Source organism: Dermochelys coriacea, chromosome 2, assembly GCF_009764565.3.
Source record: "Dermochelys coriacea isolate rDerCor1 chromosome 2, rDerCor1.pri.v4, whole genome shotgun sequence".
NCBI lineage: Eukaryota > Metazoa > Chordata > Testudines > Dermochelyidae > Dermochelys > Dermochelys coriacea.
In genome coordinates this window covers 143,986,845-144,006,920 of record NC_050069.1, presented here as the reverse complement: position 1 = coordinate 144,006,920, position 20,076 = coordinate 143,986,845, and the positions used below count along the sequence as shown (strand labels likewise).

At 39.7% G+C, this 20,076-nt stretch overlaps 1 protein-coding gene across 2 annotated transcripts in view; it reads right to left on the bottom strand.

Moving 5' to 3' along the window:
- The window catches only part of SEMA5A (semaphorin 5A), a 627,428-nt gene that overhangs the window by 197,713 nt on the left and 409,639 nt on the right, over positions 1 to 20,076 (bottom strand). For both annotated transcript variants that reach the window (XM_038392658.2, XM_038392657.2), the window contains exons 8-10: positions 17,099 to 17,384; positions 15,251 to 15,386; positions 4,582 to 4,786 (exon numbers count right to left, since the gene is read on the bottom strand). In XM_038392658.2, coding sequence (XP_038248586.1) covers positions 4,582 to 4,786; positions 15,251 to 15,386; positions 17,099 to 17,384 — 627 coding nt within the window. The remainder of the gene's footprint in view (positions 1 to 4,581; positions 4,787 to 15,250; positions 15,387 to 17,098; positions 17,385 to 20,076) is intronic.

Sequence of the window (20,076 nt, the reverse complement as noted above, 5' to 3'; positions counted from 1 at the left end):
CCCCACCCCATTCTCAAGTTAGGTAAACCAAAATATAATATATTGAAATGGAATTACTGAGACAATAAGAATACAGGGATACTATACAGTTACTAATACCTCACTATCCAGTTTGACTCCTAAACTCAGAATTTTCAGGCTGTTTGTCAGTGAAAAAGATGTTTCATCTCAGCTTCTCATCTCCTTTAAAAGAAGCAAAATAATTCCAAAACACACAGGAAAGAAAAGGAAAAACACTCAAAAAATATGGATGCAAAACTTTAGAAAGGGAATATATATATATATATATATATATATATATATATATATATAAAACCCCACTATTTTCTAACCCTTTGACTTGTTTTCCACCTTCTTCCTGTCCTGTCCTACAGCTTGCCTCTGTTTCATTCCTCCCTATAGGTCAATTTTGTCCCCAGAATATAACTATAATAGATTTGTTTTTTCAGTACATTACATTGAGGGAACCCTCCCGAAGCCCTCCTCTCCAAATTAATTTTTGAAACATTAAGTAATTATAAAGGACATCATGCCACGGTATGGGGTAAAAGAGTCACAAAGCACCAGTTTGATACAGCATCATATGCCATGAATTCTGAAGTCATGAGTGAGTGAATTATAGAATCATAGGATTAGAAAAGACTGCAAGGGTCATCTAGTCTAACCCCCTGCCCAGATGCAGGATTTGCTGTGTCTAAACCATCCAAGACCGGTGGCGATCCAGCTTCCTTTTGAAAACCTCCAGTGAAGAAGCTTCCACAACCTTTCTCGGCAGTCTGTTCCATAGTCCTACTGTTCTTACGATTAGGATGTTTTTCCTGAAATTAATCTAAATCAATTATGCTGTAGTTTGAACCCATTGCCTCTTGTCCTGCTCTCTATGGCAAAAGAGAACAACTTTTCTCCATCTTTTTATGGCAGCCTTTCAAGTATCTGAAGACCGCTATCATATCCCCTCTTGATCTCCTCTTTTCCAAACTAAACCTACCCAGTTTCTTCAGCCTTTGATCATATATATGGCTTCCCTTTCTTCCCTTTGATCATCTTTGTTGCTAGCCTCTGGATCCTTTCCAGAGTCAAGGTCATCCCAGACAAGTGTCAATAAAACTGTAACTACCCCACAGCACCATCACGTGTATACAAGAGACAGAAAACACTATTTAGAAATGTTTTAGAGTTTTTAAAACTGTCTGTGGTATTTCTATCCACCCACTGTTAAGTCATGACTCTCATGACTCAAACTGTATAGGACGTGGAGGGCTGGTTTCTGGTATTTTTGTAGTGTATATATAAAACGGTTTGCATAGCTCTAAATGAAAGTGGTGAAAGATTCCATGGTCCTTCTCATGAGTGCGATTGTTTTCCTTTGTTGACACATACAAACAGGACAGTCCAAAACTTAGAATGGAAAACCTAAGAATTAGTTTTACAACATGAAGCACTTGCTACAGGCAAAATGTCAAGACAAGAAATCAATGGCCTGTCCAGTATTTGAGTGGACACAACATCCCAAACTGCTCTGTCATTTCAAATGCAAACTATACAATCTGCAGAAAAGTTTGTGTCATCAGAGCTAATGTTATCAGGCTCAATAAGGGAAAAGACTGCTGTGAACTACACTTTGGAATATAGTCTTGAAGTAGGAGTGTCTCTAGACACAAACAAATCCCTAATTGTGAAATGTGGCATGATATTCTAAAATAAATAAATAAATAAATAAATAAAGCCTTTCTGGCCTGTCATGTAAATGATAGTTTAAAAAAATCCCAAAGAAATTAAATGCAACTATTAGGTTTAAACCAAGGTTTGGGCTCAAAGTTCATATTGACAAACTTAGTAACATTAAAATTATAGCTGAACCTCCATCCTTAACTCTAGTTATGTGCATGTTCTCCCACTCTCTTTCTCTCTCAATGTCACAACTACAAGGTGCCAAGTAGCTCCTGTGAGAGGCTAAGTGCCCTCAATAGCTTTTGAATTCATGAAATGGTTTTGCCTGAATAAGGACCTAGACCTTATTTATCAGCATGAAAAGGTGCATAAAAAGAGCATATACCTTTCAATGAATAGGGCTGTTTGTTAGCCAGCCTCAGAGCCTTAAAACTTGGGGGCCTACATTTATCAACTTAGTTATAACAGAAAGCACAGTGAACAAAATTAAAAACCTGGAGACAATCAGGAACTGTGAGAAGTTACATAATTCTAGATACTCTCATTATGATGGGATCAAATCTCTGTCAATGCAGCAATAGCAACCCAGTACAAAAAAAATTCCAAATGCATTTTGGTGATTTCTATCATGGGGGTTGCACAGGATAAACTATATTTTGTATGGCTATGATTTCACTAAAGATACTATAATTTATTAAAATGTTTTCACTATACTTGTCCAAATCCTTGGGGTGCTATAGCCCATTAAAGTCTTTTATTGCACAGCATATGTTTGCAGTGCAACAATGAGTAAGGTTGTCATAAATATAAAGGGAAGGGTAAACACCTTCAAAATCCCTCCTGGCCAGAGAAAAAATCCTTTCACCTGTAAAGGGTTAAGAAGCTAGGATAACCTCGCTGGCACCTGACCACAATGACCAATGAGGAGACAAGGTACTTTCAAAGCTGGAGGGAGGGAGAAACAAAGGGTCTGTCTGTCTGTGTGACGCTTTTGCCGGGGACAGATCAGGAATGGAGTCTTAGAACTTAGTAAGTAATCTAGCTAGATATGCGTTAGATTACGATTTCTTTAAATGGCTGAGAAATTAGACTGTGCTGAATAGAATGACTATGCTTGTCTTTGTGTCTTTCTTGTAACTTAAGGTTTTGCCTAGAGGGATTCTCTATGTTTTGAATCTAATTACCCTGTAAGGTATTTACCATCCTGATTTTACAGAGGTGATTCTTTTTACCTTTTCTTATATTAAAATTCTTCTTGTAAGAAATTGAATGTTTTGTTCATTGTTTTTAAGATCCAAGGGTTTGGGTCTGTGGTCACCTATGCAAATTGGTGAGGATTTTTATCAAGCCTTCCCCAGGTAAGGGGGTGCAAGGTTTTGGTGACGATTTTGGGGGGAAAGACGTTTCCAAACAACGCTTTCTCAAAAATAAACCCAGACGTTTGGTGGTGGCAGTGGAAGTCCAAGGGCAAAAGGTAAAATAGTTTGTACCTTGGGGAAGTTTTAACCTAAGCTCTTAAAAGTAAGCTTGGGAGGTTTTCATGCAGGTCCCCACATCTGTACCCTAGAGTTCAGAGTGGGGAAGCAACCTTGACAAAGGTTGATATTCCATGATAGTACACAAGGAAGCATTGTCTCAACTGAAAACACCAAATAATAATATAATGTCATAATAATAGTCAAAAAGAAGCAGGGTACTAATAAAAGATTGATTTATTGATTGGATTCAGAAGTATCTAGAGAAAGTCATATTGTAGATTGAACCACAATGCTCCAAAGAACAAGATGTTTCCATTAAGAAGCTGTAATTTTGGAGATTTATAACAAGAAATATGGATCCTGCTCTCTCTGGAATCAATGGGAGTTTTGCCATTGACTTCAATGAGAGCAGATTCAAGCAAATAGCTGTTATTATTTTAATAAAGAGCTCTTTCCCTAAAATCTCCATACTTGTTACTATACTAACATGAAACGAATCCTGAAAACCATTGTTGACCTGAGTAGTCCTCCACTGATGTCTATAGGACTAGTTCTGTGAGGACTAATTATATGGAGAAGAGTTTACAGGAGCAGGCTATATACTCGCTATTACTCAATTCAATTGTTTTGCATCTGAATTTCAATCAGTGGAATAATGTAGTCAGTGACCCACTCTGTAAAGCAGTGTGCATTAGAAACAGTTCTCACATTCTCAATTACCTTATAAAAGGTTAGGACAAAAATTCATTCTCTACTAAAGTCTTTATAGACAAGAAGACAGTGACATTCTCAACAGAATATTTTTCTTTCATTTCTGAACTTCAGGGCAAAAGGCTAAGTAGGAAAGCTTTTCTAAGGATAAATTATTTAGGGGTGACCTGAAAAGGGGTTTATCATCCAATTCTTGCTGGCAGAAGCAGGGAATGAGGGACAAAAAGAAATATAAAAAATACCAATAGTAATAATAATATGTGGCATTTGTGTAACATCTTCCATACGAAAATATCCCAAAACACTATGGGCAAGATCATAGTCTATGCTGCAAAAACCAAGAAAGAGGCAAAGAAACCCAGCAAGACACCACTCTTGGACTCTCTAGCATATTGTCCCATCAGGGGAAGTGTGGTTTTCCCCTTCAACCTTGTGGAACAGGCATGGGGGAGGAAACCTCCATTTGAAAAATTAGCCCCTTTTCATGCAGAGGAAATAGAGCCTTGATTTTTCACATTTTGTACAAAAGAACCACACACACACACACCAAAAAATGCCTGGTGTTTAGCTTATCTACTTTGGATAGGTGAAGGGCACAGTTAATGCTGTCAAATTACAAACCCAGTTCTCCAGCATGGTTTAGGCATTTCAGAGCTGATGCACAGACCATTGAAAAGGATCTCGGACTTTCTACAGTTTTCTCAGCACCATTAAGTCGTACCTGTGGCCAGATAGATGATATGGAAAAGCATGTCCTTGCCCTGCACCACATCCACTGCCACATGGGAAAATCGGCTGTTGTCCTCCATGAAGTAAGGAATTGGAATAACTGGCTGAACCACCTCATGCATTAGAATAAATTTCTGGGCATCCTGAAGATTCCTCTCAGTCAGATTCATGTACAGACCCTGGTCCATTGTACCACACTGTAAACAAATAAAAGTATATATATATATATATAGATATATATAGATATATATATATACATATATATATATATAAATGTAAAATAAATCTTAACACCCATATGAAATCTTAGAACCATGTTGTGACGACATCATCAGAGGACCCAATCACATCAGCGATTCATTCACCTGCACGTCTACTAATGTTATATATGCCATCACACAGATCTTGATACTGAATCTGCTTAGTCATCATCTGACTAGCTTTAGGGAATAAACCTTTTCATGGTTGGGTTGGAAGCTAACTGAATATATGCCATCATGTGCCCGCAGTGCCCCTCTGCCATGTACATTGGCCAAACCAGACAGTCCCTACCTAAAAGAATAAATGGACACAAATCGGACATCAGGAATGGTAACATATAAAAGCCAGTATGAGAACACTTCAATCTTCCTGGACATTCTATAACAGATTTAAAAGTAGCTATACTTGAACAAAAAAAATTCAGAAACAGACTTCAAAGAGAAACAGCAGAACTAAAATTCATTTGGAAATTTAACACCATTAATTTGGACCTGAATAGGAACTGGGAGTGGTTGGCTCATTACAAAAGCAGCTTTGCCTTTCCTGGAATTGACACCTCCTCATCTATTATTGGGAGTGGACTACTTCCACCCTGATCGAATTGGCCCTGTCAACACTGGTTCTCCACTTGTGAGGTAACTCCTTTCTCTTCATGTGTCAGTATAATAATGCCTGCATCTGTACTTTTCACTCCATGCATCCGATGAAGTGGGCTCTAGCCCACGAAAGCTTTTGCCCAAATAAATCTGTTAGTCTTTAAGGTGCCACCGGACTCCTTGTTGATTAAGTTGTAGCATAACTTCAGAAAAAGGTAAGTTATGAAGAATAATTCTTTCCATCCCCTGTCATCCAGTCCCAGCGTCCTGCAGTCAGAGGCTTAGGGACACCCAGAGCATGGGGTTGCATTCCTGAAAATCTTGGCTAATAGCCTTTGATTGACCTATCTTCCAAGAATTTATCTAATTCTTTTTTAACCCAGTTATACTTTTGGCATTTACAACATCCCCGGCTATGAGTTCCACAGATTGACTGTGCACTGTGTGAAGAAGTATTTCCTTTTGTTTGTTGTAAACTAGCTGCCATTAATTTAATTGGGTGAGCCCTGATTTTTGTGTTATGTGAAGGGGTAAATAGCACTTCCTTATTCACTTTATCTGCACCATTCATGATTTTATAGACAACTATCATATCTTCCCAGTCTTTTTAATCTCTCCTCATATAGAAGCTGCTCCATACCCTTCACTGTACCTTTTTCAGCTATAGTATATCTTATCTAATATGTATCTATATATCTAATACATCTCATTTAAGCAATAGGTTACATACCAGAGTTAGTAGTTCTGCAATTTCATATTTTAGTTCCTTCAGAACTCTTTGGTGAATACCATCTGGTCCTGGTGACTTAATACTTTTTAATTTATCTATTTGATCCAAAACCTCCTTTATTGACTCCTCCATCTGGGACTGTTCCTCAGATTTCTGACCTAAAAAAAATGGCTCACGTGTGGGAAACTTCCTCACATCTTCTGCAGTGAAGACTGATGCTAAGAGTTCATTTAGTTCCTCTGCAATAACCTCATGCTCCTTGAGTGCACCTTTAACACCTCAATTATCCAGTGGCCCCACTGACTGTTTGGCAGGCTTTGATGTACTTACAAAAAACATTGCTATTAGTTTTTGTGTCTTTTTCTAGTTGCTCTTCAAATTCCTTTTTGGCCTCCCTAATTATACTTATACTTATTCTGCTCCATGTGAAATCTTCACACTCAAAATACCAATAACTCAAAAGCTCTCCATATAAATATAGACTGATTCTGCAGTTAGCTAACCCAACTGGTGTCCAGCCTTTTCAGCCTTAGAGTCAACCATATTACTACAAAAAGGGCCTGGGGCTCTAATCAATAATTTGGGGCAGATTCTCTGCCCTGTTCTGCTTCATTTGCATCACTCAGGCAGCACAAAGGAAGTGGAAACCACTCGCAAGTCCCCTGCTAGAGATTCTACTTCAACGATGTAAAGGTCTTTTGATTCCTAAAAGGCATGCATTTGGTCTTCTTTCAAAACCTTCATTAAATTCTACAAGTCAGACATACAAACATCAACATTAGGTGAAAGGTGCTGCACACAATAGTATCTCAGTAAAAACAAGTTAACTTTGTAAACTACTGATATTATATAGTTTCCCTTTCTATTTCTCCCACTGGAGCCACATTGCTGATAAAATCGTATTGTTCGGATCTGTGGAACTTTCTGGGCAGAAATATAGGAAAATTTATCTGTACTTATCTAAAATTTTCTTTTCTTTTTTTTTTTTTTAGAAAGTTTCACAGATTTCCCCACCTTTGGACTAATTAGTTTTACAATATGGAATCAGGGGATGTACAGTGTTTTAGCTACACTACAGCTAACAAGTTTAAATGAAGGGGCACAATGCTTCACAAACTATTTTTATTCCTTGTTACACTGAAGCACCTGTTGCCTTTGCTACAGTAAAATAGTGAGCACTTTAGGGAAGCACTCCTTATACCTTTCAATGTCAAGTACGGTTGTACCTGTAACTTTGTAAATCGGACACCTGGTCACCCTAGTTGTGCCCTCAAAGCTGTAAAAGGGCTGAAGACTTTGTTAATATCTGTGGATCTTCTTGCACAGAAAGATACACTATATTCTGACCATGGATTAGGAAAAACATTACTGCCCTTTTCTGTAAAACAATGCTCCCTCTTCACATTGTTCTGGCCTCACACTTGAATACATTGTTCCTCTCTCATAGACTTGTGAATATCAGGGGATCAAAACTGAGCCCTTATACTGCTACCCTGCAAGACACATCAGCTTTTCAAACTACATCATGCTTTGGGGTGAGCATAAACACAGTGTATGTGGTGTTAGCTGTGACCACTTAAAGTGACCAGTAGGGGACACAGAGCAAGGGGATAAGAGTCTATGTGAAGAGAAAACAAAGTCAGTTTTGCATTCATCCCAACCACAGTGTGCTGCTGGGTCTCTGTAATCTCTACATGGTATCAGAGTGGGATTGAATAAAGACCCAACAGATGAGAGAACATCCCTGAAAAAAGAAGAAAGTACAGGAAGCTAGACAAGCAGGCCCTCCAGCCCAGCCAGAATAGTGCACAGAGTTAGCAGTACAACAAGCAGAGAAAAAGCTTGAAAACACAGAGAATCCAGAGAGAACTGCTTTGATGAGTAAGGGACACTGAAACTAAGGCTATGTGGTCCACAGCAACACCAGCTTGATTCCTTAAAGGCCACACCACCTTATTCCACACAGAGGCAAATAAACAAACAAACAAAAAGCGGGTGGGAGGGCAAAATGTGGTAAAACAGCAGAGATGGCTACATCTGACCCCACCTTTTCCCAAATACCCTCCTCCCCACAACAGAATTTGATGTCCAGCACCCTGAGGGATGGCCATTCTGGGTAAGCAGATTCCAGAGGTTCCGTCCGGTTCTGGCTTATACTAGCAACCAGAGAGAAGACAATACTCTGCTCTGTACAGTGGGACTTGCAGCAGACAACATTATCCTTCCAAGATAGCTCATAGCTGCTCAGGTGAAACAGCTCAATAAAATTAAAGAAGTACTGGAGAAGCATTTCATGTCACAGCACAATATGATTTGTGAGCAAGCACAATTTCACTAAGCAAGAGAAGGGCGAAACAGTGAATGTTTTCATAGGAGCCCTGCACACCCTAATCCAGAACTGTGGCTACAGAGAGATGAGCAAAGACTTAATCAGAGACAGGCTTGTTTTAGGGCTGAGGGACAGACCAACTATTAGAAAAACTGCAAAATTATCCTAACCTAACATTAGAGACAGCCAAGAACATAGTCCTCCAAAATCAGTTGATAAAGAAGCAACAGACTCTTCTCAGGAATAACTTTGAGTAAGAACCCACTAGAGAAGCCACAGACATGGGGAGGAAAATATCTCAGGAGTCCCCGGAACAATACCTACCCAGTTCAATACGAGTACAAAGGGGGGTTATGCTAACATGGAGTAAAGAAAAGGAATACAACAAGAGCAGGAAAGAATGCTCATAGTGTGGCAAACCACCTCCCAGCCAATGGCTTTGTCCAGCAGGTGACACCACATGCAGGAAATGTCTAAATGGCAAACATTATGCAGCAGTCTGCTGGTCTCAGTGCATGGTAACACCTGTCTTTCAAGACAATGACCTAAAAGACATTGAGATAGCCCTCTTGGAGCAACAGGATATGACCATAAAACCCCACCATTGATCACAACAATCACCTTGGGAAACCTAGAAAATAAACTTCAAAATAGACAAATGTGCTGATGTAACACTGATTCTAGAATCACTTCATAGGAGGATGAAAACATCAACTCTTCAAGAGCAAAAAAAGGCTATGAAAGGCCCAGTACAGTCCCTATTAAATGTGAAAAGGAATTTTTTGGCCCTCTAAAACTTGGAGAGAAGACCACATCTCACAAAGTTTATGTTTATGTTTAGATGGTCTACACATTGCTATGTTTGGCCTCCCAGCAACTACAGCCCCCAGGCATGGTTATATGTCACCACTGGCCTCAAAGCTTAGATCAAGAAGAGGTTCTCAATATTATTCCAAGTATTAGAAATATTAGTGGGACAATACCACATTAAACTTACACCAAAAGCAAAGCCATTTACTCTGTGACACCTAGAAGAGTCTCCCTCCCTATTGCCCAGGGTGAAGGCATAGTTCAGCTGCATGGAGCAGATGAATGTCATTTCCAAAATAGACACCCAAGGTGAATGGAGTGCAGGCAGGGCAGTGGTCCCAAAACCAAATGACAAAGTTCTGAAATGTGTAGATTTTACCAAGCTCAATGAGAATGTCTACAGATAGTGACATGTACACCCATGTATTGAACATCTCCCCGGACATCTGAGTGAAACAAAAGTCTTCTCAAAATTGGATTTCCAGTGTAGGTTTTGGCACGTACCATTAGCTGCAGAATCTGCACTGCTAAAAAACTTCATCAACCTTTTGGGACTTCTTGTTTTAGTAGGCTACCATTTGGCATATTTTGGCCCTATAGAAGCCAAATAAAACCAGAACAGCTTTATCTGATAGGGGCAGTCCTCCTTGAGGAACAATCACCTTCTCAATCACCAATACAGAGCAGCACTACACACAAATTAAAAAAAAGATGCCCTAGCCACTACACATAGCTTTGTGAATATTTCAGAGACTTTCTAGCGGGCATAACATTTCATGTGGAAACTGACCATGAATGCCTGCAAATACTGAAAAAGAATCAAGAGGCAGATGAATTACTGTGTCAAGTCATGACTCACTGCAAAGAAGGCTGGACAAAAGAGAGAGTCAGAAACCTCTGTGAAACCATGTTGGGTGGTTTCTGGGGATCTTACCCTAAACCAGCTGGTTATCCCTATCAGTGCAACAGGAAATCCTTGACAGACTGCATGGGAGACCCCAAGGTATTACAAAATGCAGGGAGAGAGTTAAATAGTCTGTTTGGCGGTCTGTACTGAACAAACAACTACAACAGAGAGTTGAGAAATATGATATTTGTGCTCACATGAGAACCAATCCGTTGGAAGTATTACTACCATCTGCTCTACCAGAAAGGCAGAAAGTTGGGATTGATCTTTTCTATCTGGACAATGCAACCTATCTTTTGATGACTGATTATTTCTCAAAATTCACTGAAATTGCCAGATTGCTTAACGCCATATTGTGATCATGCTCTTCAAGGTCCAAAGAGAACTACAGGGCAGACTCGAGTAGGGTGCAGAAGTCCACTGGGTTTACTGAGGCAGTTCCCCACACACCATGGGAAGAGCTTCCCTGCAACCATCTTGTTAGGCCCTTCAGACCTTTCTCAGGCAGCCCAGTAGTCTTTTTATAATAAAGTAAATAGTCCCATGAAGATAATAAATTTACTAGTCCTGTGCCTGGCCTACCTTCTTCTGGAGGGATTATGAAAATCAGCAGTCTCTGCAGAGATTCTGGGCCAGTCCTTTCCCCAGGAAGCAAAGGATAGGTCTCTCCTCTTCCCTGGTCAGCCAGCTAATGAGACATCCTCTTCCAATTTTGACTGCCCTTCATTACCTGACAGTGAGTGCAGCTATAGCGGATAGGGCTGAGTAGGCTCACGACAGCTTATAACCCTTGCTGGCTCAGTGTGGGGTTGGCATACCTCATTACACACATAAAGTGTAGTTATGGGGAGGATAAAACCCATATTTCAGGATTCTAGAGCAAGTAACCTCTGACAATGGTCCTCATTTTTCCTCTGAGACCTTTAAGAGGTTTCAGGTACTTATGCTTTCACTCATGTCAATCCAGTCCACAGTCTCCTCAGAGTAATGGTGAAGCAGAACGCACAATAAAAACAAAATAAAACAACTTCTTTCTAAATCCTCAGAGTCTCATCTTCCCTGTTCATATATGGCTCAAAATCTGAAGCAAAGTGATGTCCACTATCCCAACCATCTCTTCCCAACTAGATTCTTGTTGGCCTGACTTCACAGACTACAGAATAAGGAAGATCAAGATAATACTCATCAGAAGAGGAACTTTGACAGGCACAGAATAGTCAAATCCTTGGGAGAACAGAAACTAGGTGATCACATTTGGGCAAAATATTCTTAGGAAAGTGGGACAATGCAGGCGTGTGTCAAGACACCTCGATTCTACTTTGTTAGGGTGCTAACAGGAATCATCATCAGAACTGGTGTCATCTTGTTGCATCACCAAGAGGATGTACAATACATCCTGATCACCCCCTTGTCGTCCAGATCTTCTTCCTGCAAGGAGATATCCAGCTAGGGAAAGATGACCTTAGGTAATCCTCCAGGAAGACAGGAGATCTTGAGTAATCAAGAAAGTTGAGGACAAGTAGCCAAATATCTTAAAAGGGCAGAATAAATCTCTGCCAAAAGGCTGAAGGTTCAGGCAGTCTACCCTGTCCTTCAGAGGGATGTCAATTCTTGTTTAATTTTGATATTTTATTCCTGTTAAATGTTGTTTAATATAAAGGTTTTATCATTCTTCTGTTTTCAGAAAGGGGGATGTGGTATTAGCTGTGAATATTTAAAGTGAAACCTGTCACTAGGGAGCAGTGAGCAATGAGATGAGACTCTGTGTCAACGGAATATAAAATTAGCCTTGCGTTCATCCAAGCCAGTGTGCTTGATCTCTAATCTCTCTCTACTGTGTACATAAAGTTTGATGAGGCAGATGGAACTTTAGTTTTTCATGTATCAAGAAGCACAGCTATAATACAGGTTTCAGAGTAGCAGCCATATTAGTCTGTATCCACAAAAAGAAAAGGAGTACTGAGACTAACAAATTTATTTGAGCATAAGCTTGAAGTGAGCTGTAGCTCACGAAAGCTTATGCTCAAATAAATTTGTTAGTCTCTAAGGTGCCACAAGTACTCCTTTTCTTTTAGCTGTAATACAGTGGAAACTTGGGCCCGGAGCTTACAATCCAGTCTGGGTGGGTGGACCCCTATGCCCACACAGAGCCTAACTTAAGATAATGTGACTGCATGGAGATGCATTGGATGCAATGGCAGAATCAGGGATTTTTATTGTACGACTAATATCACACGGTTACATGTTTTGAGCGGGGGAAGGTCAATATTTTATTATTTTCATGAAACTCTTATGAAATAGAATAAACTTTAAAAACTCAAAAATTTTGGATGGAATTCCATGTGATGTTCTGGATGTTGTGAAAAACTGAAAATACGCTTTTTGTGAATCTGGGAAGTGGAGGATTTGCCCCTCAAAGGCCAAACGCTCTAGAGATTTTTGAGCAGTGGAGGGGCTCATCATTCTCTTTCAAACTTAGGGGTGCAAATGTTTACAGAAAAGTGCTTTATTCCCTTTTTTGCCTACTCCTGTAAATAACTTTCAGTCCCTCACAATTTCACAAAAATCAAATTTCAGGGGATGTAAAATTAGCCAAGATATAGAAACTCCCTGAAAAAGCACAAGAACAAATCCGCACAGACACACCCCTGGAGCCCCGACCTGGGGTATTCTATCTGCTACCCAAGATCCATAAACCTGGAAATCCTGGACGCCCCATCATCTCAGGCATTGGCACCCTGACAGCAGGATTGTCTGGCTATGTAGACTCCCTCCTCAGGCCCTTCGTTACCAGCACTCCCAGCTATCTTCGAGACACCACCGATTTCCTGAGGAAACTACAGTCCATTGGTGATCTTCCTAAAAACACCATCCTAGCCACTATGGATGTAGAAGCCCTCTACACCAACATTCCACACAAAGATGGACTACAAGCCGTCAGGAACATGATTCTATGGTTCTATGATTCTATGAACAGTATCCCCGATACTGTCACGGCTAACCTGGTGGCAGAACTTTGTGACTTTGTCCTGACCCATAACTATTTCACATTTGGTGACAATGTATACCTTCAAATCAGCGGCACTGCGATGGGTACCCGCATGGCCCCACAGTATGCCAACATTTTTATGGCTGACTTAGAACAACGCTTCCTCAGCTCTCGTTCCCTAATGCCCCTACTCTACTTGCGCTACATTGATGACATCTTCATCATCTGGACCCATGGAAAAGAAGCTCTTGAGGAATTCCACCATGATTTCAACAATTTCCATCCCACCATCAACCTCAGCCTGGACCAGTCCACACAAGAGATCCACTTCCTGGACACTACGGTGCTAATAAGCGATGGTCACATAAACACCACCCGATATCGGAAACCTACTGACCGCTATTCCTACCTACATGCCTCTAGCTTTCATCCAGATCATACCACTCGATCCATTGTCTACAGCCAAGCGCTACGATATAACCGCATTTGCTCCAACCCCTCAGACAGAGACAAACACCTACAAGATCTCTATCATGCATTCCTACAACTACAGTACCCACCTGCTGAAGTGAAGAAACAGATTGACAGAGCCAGAAGAGTACCCAGAAGTCACCTACTACAGGACAGGCCCAACAAAGAAAACAACAGAACGCCACTAGCCATCACCTTCAGCCCCCAACTGAAACCCCTCCAACGCATCATCAAGGATCTACAACCTATCCTGAAGGACGAGCCATCGCTCTCTCAGATCTTGGGAGACAGACCAGTCCTTGCTTACAGACAGCCCCCCAATCTGAAGCAAATACTCACCAGCAACCACACACCACACAACAGAACCACTAACCCAGGAACCTATCCTTGCAACAAAGCCCGTTGCCAACTCTGTCCACATATCTATTCAGGGGATACCATCATAGGGCCTAATCACATCAGCCACACTATGAGAGGCTCGTTCACCTGCGCATCTACCAATGTGATATATGCCATTATGTGCCAGCAATGCCCCTCTGCCATGTACATTGGCCAAACTGGACAGTCTCTACGTAAAAGAATGAATGGACACAAATCAGACGTCAAGAATTATAACATTCAAAAACCAGTTGGAGAACACTTCAATCTCTCTGGTCACTCGATCACAGACCTAAGAGTGGCTATACTTCAACAAAAAAGCTTCAAAAACAGACTCCAACGAGAGACTGCTGAATTGGAATTAATTTGCAAACTGGATACAATTAACTTAGGCTTGAATAGAGACTGGGAATGGATGAGTCATTACACAAAGTAAAACTATTTCCCCATGGTATTTCTCCCTCCCACCCCACCCCCCACTGTTCCTCTGATATTCTTGTTAACTGCTGGAATTAGCCTACCTGCTTGTCACCATGAAAGGTTTTCCTCCTTTCCCCCCCCTGCTGTTGGTGATGGCTTATCTTAAGTGATCACTCTCCTTACAGTGTGTATGATAAACCCATTGTTTCATGTTCTCTGTGTGTGTGTATATAAATCTCTCCTCTGTTTTTTCCACCAAATGCATCCGATGAAGTGAGCTGTAGCTCACGAAAGCTTATGCTCTAATAAATTTGTTAGTCTCTAAGGTGCCACAAGTACTCCTTTTCTTTTTGCGAATACAGACTAACACGGCTGCTACTCTGAAACCAGTAAATACTGTTTTTAAAAGCTCACCAGTTTTATGCAATATTGTTCTTAAGTTGTCTTTTTTTCCTTTGGCTAATTTGGGCAAAAGGAAACAGAAGGTTATATTGTGCCAATTATCAATTACTCTGTTTTGTAATGTAAGCCAATCTCTATATAGTGCAGTTCATTTCACATATAATGCAGTAGTGTGAACCAAAGGCTATATAGTGCAGCTCATTTCACGGATATCTATCTAAATAGATTTGTTTACCCGGTAACTGGACTGGCTCCAGATACAGAACTCCAATGACTTGTCTCACAGTCTGTACTTTGATACCTTTAAACTATGCTACATTTTAAAGAAGACTGTTGAGGACTAGTGCCCTCCCCTTCTGTGTAAATACCTGGAAATTAGGGTTCGGATTGGGGTAAGGCAACCAAGCAGAGCGGGAGTTCTCCTGATATTTGAATGGTCCGCTGAAGGCCTGAGTTATGGCACTCAAGTTGAAAACACAAACTGCTGAGGCAGCTATGCTGTTCCTGAAAAACAAAATGAAAACATGAGATAAATAAAGACATCAAGGAATCAATTAACTGCCCGCAAAAAGCAACATTTCCCCTCATTAACTCTGCAACTCTATTAGTACTTCACAACATGGGTGGGGCCAGCCAGAAAGTGGTCAGGGACAGGACTCAAATGTTCACAGCAGCACACCACGGGCATCCTTGCTGGACTTAAAAGCTGTTCTGGCCTAGCAGTCAAGGGTGGGAGAGTAAATCTCTGAAAATTTGAGGCAGCCCCAATGAATATAAGAGGTGGCAACTTGCTTGCTATTGCAATCAAGCTCTTCATCTTCAAAGCACTTTATAAACATTAACTAGCCATTCTTACTACACCCCCCCATGACACATACTGAAAGTATCATCATCCCCACTTTTTAGATGGGAAATCTAAAAATGGGTAAAAAGAAAAGGAGTACTCGTGGCACCTTAGAGACTAACAAATTTATTTGAGCATAAGCTTTCATGAGCTACAGCTCACTTCATTGGCTGGGTAATAATAATGGGTAAAGTGGTTTGTCCAGAATATTGACGGAGCTTGGACTAAAACTAAGAAATTCCTACCTCCCAATCCTGTTCTTTTACATACTTCATTTCACACATCGAAGCCACCATTATTCCAAATAAGAAGGGCATCTCACTATCCATTAATATTTCTCCTTTTCTAATCAGCCAGTCATATTGTGACAGGGGCTAAGTCTGTTCCCTTTGAAATACTCCCAAGTTCTTGCAGGATCAGAAACCAAGAGATCTGCACTCAAGCCCACATCTTTTACACAACACTATCATTATGCCCAACAAAGTGCCCACTTGCTGGCAAAAAAAGCCCATAAGGAGGTAACTTGAACTGAACACTCTACAAACTCTACAAACTCACTGACTCAAAGAGTTAAACCCTGGCCAACCCAGTTATACCATTCTCCTATTTTCATGTTGAAAATGAGACATAAAGTACAACAGTGTGCTAATTCTGCGTAGTGTAAACAATATAGATCTGTATATAGTAACTACGAGAACCTAAAATGGGACTCAGCTGCAAATTACAATTTTGTGTTGGCATAAAAACATAAATAAAACTATCTCCGAAAAGAACTGCAATATTTGGGGGTTTTAAAATATTTATAAAAATGCTTTTAGCAGAAGCAAAATAAATTGAATGCCCAACAGCTAACAGTGAATTAAGGTTTGGAATTACTCTTTTAACAATACACATAACTCATGAAATTAAACTCCTGATTTGTCCTTTTTTCATAATGTTAGATAAATGGATAGATAATGAAGCAGGCAGACAGTTACACAAACTTCCACTGTGGGGAAAAGTGCTGACAAGTGGTCCACATAGAATTTATGTCTTCCAACTTACTCTGTTGTTCAAACAAGGCTTTAGAAAGCAAATCTACTGTTTAGCAAATCTACTAAGTTTCAGATTATCCATTTGTACACAGGCAATTAGCATCAAGTATGCTAAAACCTCATCTGAATTACTGTAACAGGCAACCTACTCATCATTTCTGGATCTCCTGGAGCCCATTAAGGACCTAACTCATTGTAGATTCTGATTGTCTGAAAGACAGTCTGCTCATGTTTATACAATATCCCTTCCACATGTAGAACCTGAGGGGATCTTGAGATCCTTAGACATTACTCTGAATATAACAGAAAAATTAACAAATATTATGTAAGTTACATACACATTAGTAGTAAAGATCCCATAGATTAAGTCCAATTCTGGCAGGAAGAAAGTGCTTTGTAATTCATTGTAGTAAAACGGAATTTCTCCAGGGCGAGAGCAGTTCAAACGAGCCTTCATAAAGGTTGTCCAGGTGTCCTCTAGCAAAAATCTGCCCCCAATATCATTTTTACAGACCCGAGCAGCCCGCGAAAAGACGGTTTTCCCACAGTCATGCTCTACTGCATTCTCTCGGAAGAAGAAGTAGGTGAAGTTTCCAATATCATAGGATGACACAAAATTTGGCTCTGAAAAGAGTTGGAGAAAAAAATGTCATGTATAGTTGATACATATTCTGATATTTGCTTGAAATTGCTAGATTTTCCTCTATACATCAGCCAGAGAAAGTATATTTTTGTTCAAAATTCAAAATTATTATTTTTTTCAATGTTGAAATAAGGCAAATTATATTGATATTCATGCAGACATGAATTAGAATTCTGCACTTCTGCGCATCATAAGGTGATTGTAAAGACAGCAGTTACTGAACACACAATTTGAGTTTTGGTTATAAAAAACAGCAATTTCTAATCTGAGTGTGATATAGTAAATTAGCCCCTGAGAAGCATGTACATCAGTCTATTCCTATTCAGCAAGGGCTTGATCTTGTGGCCACTTAAATCAATGGTAAAGCTCCCATTGACTTAAAAGCACAGGATCAGATACGAAAGTAGTTAAAACAAAAGGAGTACTTGTGGCACCTTAGAGACTAACAAATTTATTAGAGCATAAGCTTTCGTGAGCTACAGCTCACTTCATCGGATGCATCCGATGAAGTAAGCTGTAGCTCACGAAAGCTTATGCTCTAATAAATTTGTTAGTCTCTAAGGTGCCACAAGTACTCCTTTTCTTTTTGCGAATACAGACTAACACGGCTGCTACTCTGAAAGTAGTTAAGTATGTGCTTAATTGCTGTGATGAAAAGAAAGGGACTGCTGAAGGGGGAGCCTTTGAGAGCAAGATAACTTGGTTTTAACAATACATCAAATAAAACTTTCCATACACTTTAAAATATTTTGTTTCCATCTTTACAAAAAATAAAACCAAATAAAAAATTGATACAACAAATTTATTCTGGCAAGGAAGAAAAACATTTAGGAGAAATTAGAGAATAAAAATGACTGATCTAAGAAATAAGAAACAAAATTAAAAGAAAATCTGGATATCAAATAAAAATATGGTACTTTTCCGGTAAGGATTACGGAAGCTAACGAGAATCCATGAGCTTGACAGTGATTGAGAACTTGATGATTTCTTAAAGACAAAGCACATTAGATATATTGACCTGTGGAGCAGGAGAAAAGTAATTGTAAAAAGCTGCTGCCCCTTAAAAGAGGTGTAAGATTTTTTTATATTCATTTCCAGAATTCATTCTAAAAATATTTAAAATAAATAAATAAAAAACACACCACGCTGGATGAAAAACACTATTTCTGATACACATAACTAGATAACTTTAGTAATAGAACTGGTCAAAACATTTCCAACTGAACAGTTTTCCATTAGGAAATGCTGATTTGATGGACTTGAAATATTCTGCAGGACCCTTGAAACTTTTGATGGAAACTAGGCACATAGGCAGGCTGGCTGGCATTCTACTATCTCACCCAGCTCCTGAGGCTCCCTTGCAATCCCACTGGAAGGCTGGCTTTCCATGGATCCCTGGCGCCTCAGGCACCCAGCTCCCCTGGGAAAGGCTGGCTGCCTTTCCATGCTGGCTGGCTTCCCAACTAACTAGCTCTCTGGGCTACCTGGCTTCCTGGTGGGCTTCCTGGCTCCCCAGGCAGACAGCTCCCCAGCTGGCCGGCTCCTCAGCTTCCCACATGAGCAGGCAGATGGGTGGGTTGCCCATTTCCCTGGATTGTTGGCTTGCTGGGCTAGCTGGCTTTCCAGACTGGAAAGCTCGCCATCTGCCTGACTGGCTGGTTGAGTTCATGGAGCATAGAAAACTTGGCATTCAACCAGCCTGCCAGGCTGGCTGCTGTGGAACATGGGATTCTGAGGAGCATATTTTATTTTGGGTGTTTATGAAACAAAATATTTCAGAATTTCAGTCCCATGAAAAATTTTGACTTTTTCATCTGATTCATCTTTTATTTTCCTGAAGTACTGAAATTTTTCATAGATCAAAAATTTTGTTTCCCAGCCAGTTCTATTTATTAGTAGTTATATGTGGAAAGTGATAATAACCTAAGGAATGTAGGATCAGGCCTTTATGTTTGCACAGCACCTAGTACACTGTAGGTGCTACCAGCAAAAAAGTCATACATAATAGTAATTTTCTGTTTCAAATAGCACCCACAATATGCTAGCACTATGCAAACAGAAAAGTCCCTGCCTCAAAAAGCTTAAAACTATACTATTAGTTCCTATAATTGCAGAAGTTACTAATAGTTTTATATGAACTCACTCTCTCTCTCTCTCTCTCTCTCTCGGGCTGTCAAACTATTAAAAATAATCGCAAGATTAAAAAAAATTGCTGTGATTAATTGCAGTTTTAATCACACTGTTAAACTATAACAGAATACCAATTTAAATCTATTATAAATATTTTGGATGTTTTTTCTCATTTTCAAATATATTGATTTCAATTACAACACAGAATACAAAGTGTCTAGTGATCACTTTATATTATTATTATTATTTTTGATTACACATGTTTTCACTGTAAAAAAGCTATACAAATGCAATAGTCTTTTTCAATTCACCTCATACAAGTACTGTTGAGCAATCTCTTTATTGTGAAAATACAATTTATAAATGTAGAATTATTTGTTTTATATAACTGCACTAAAAAACAAAACAATGTAAAATTTTAAAGCCTATACATTGAAGCATGAAGGACATACAAATATTTAGCAGATCTGGCATGTAAATATCCGGCAATACCGGCTACAACAGTGCCATCCGAATGCCTGTTCTCACTTTTAGATGGCATTG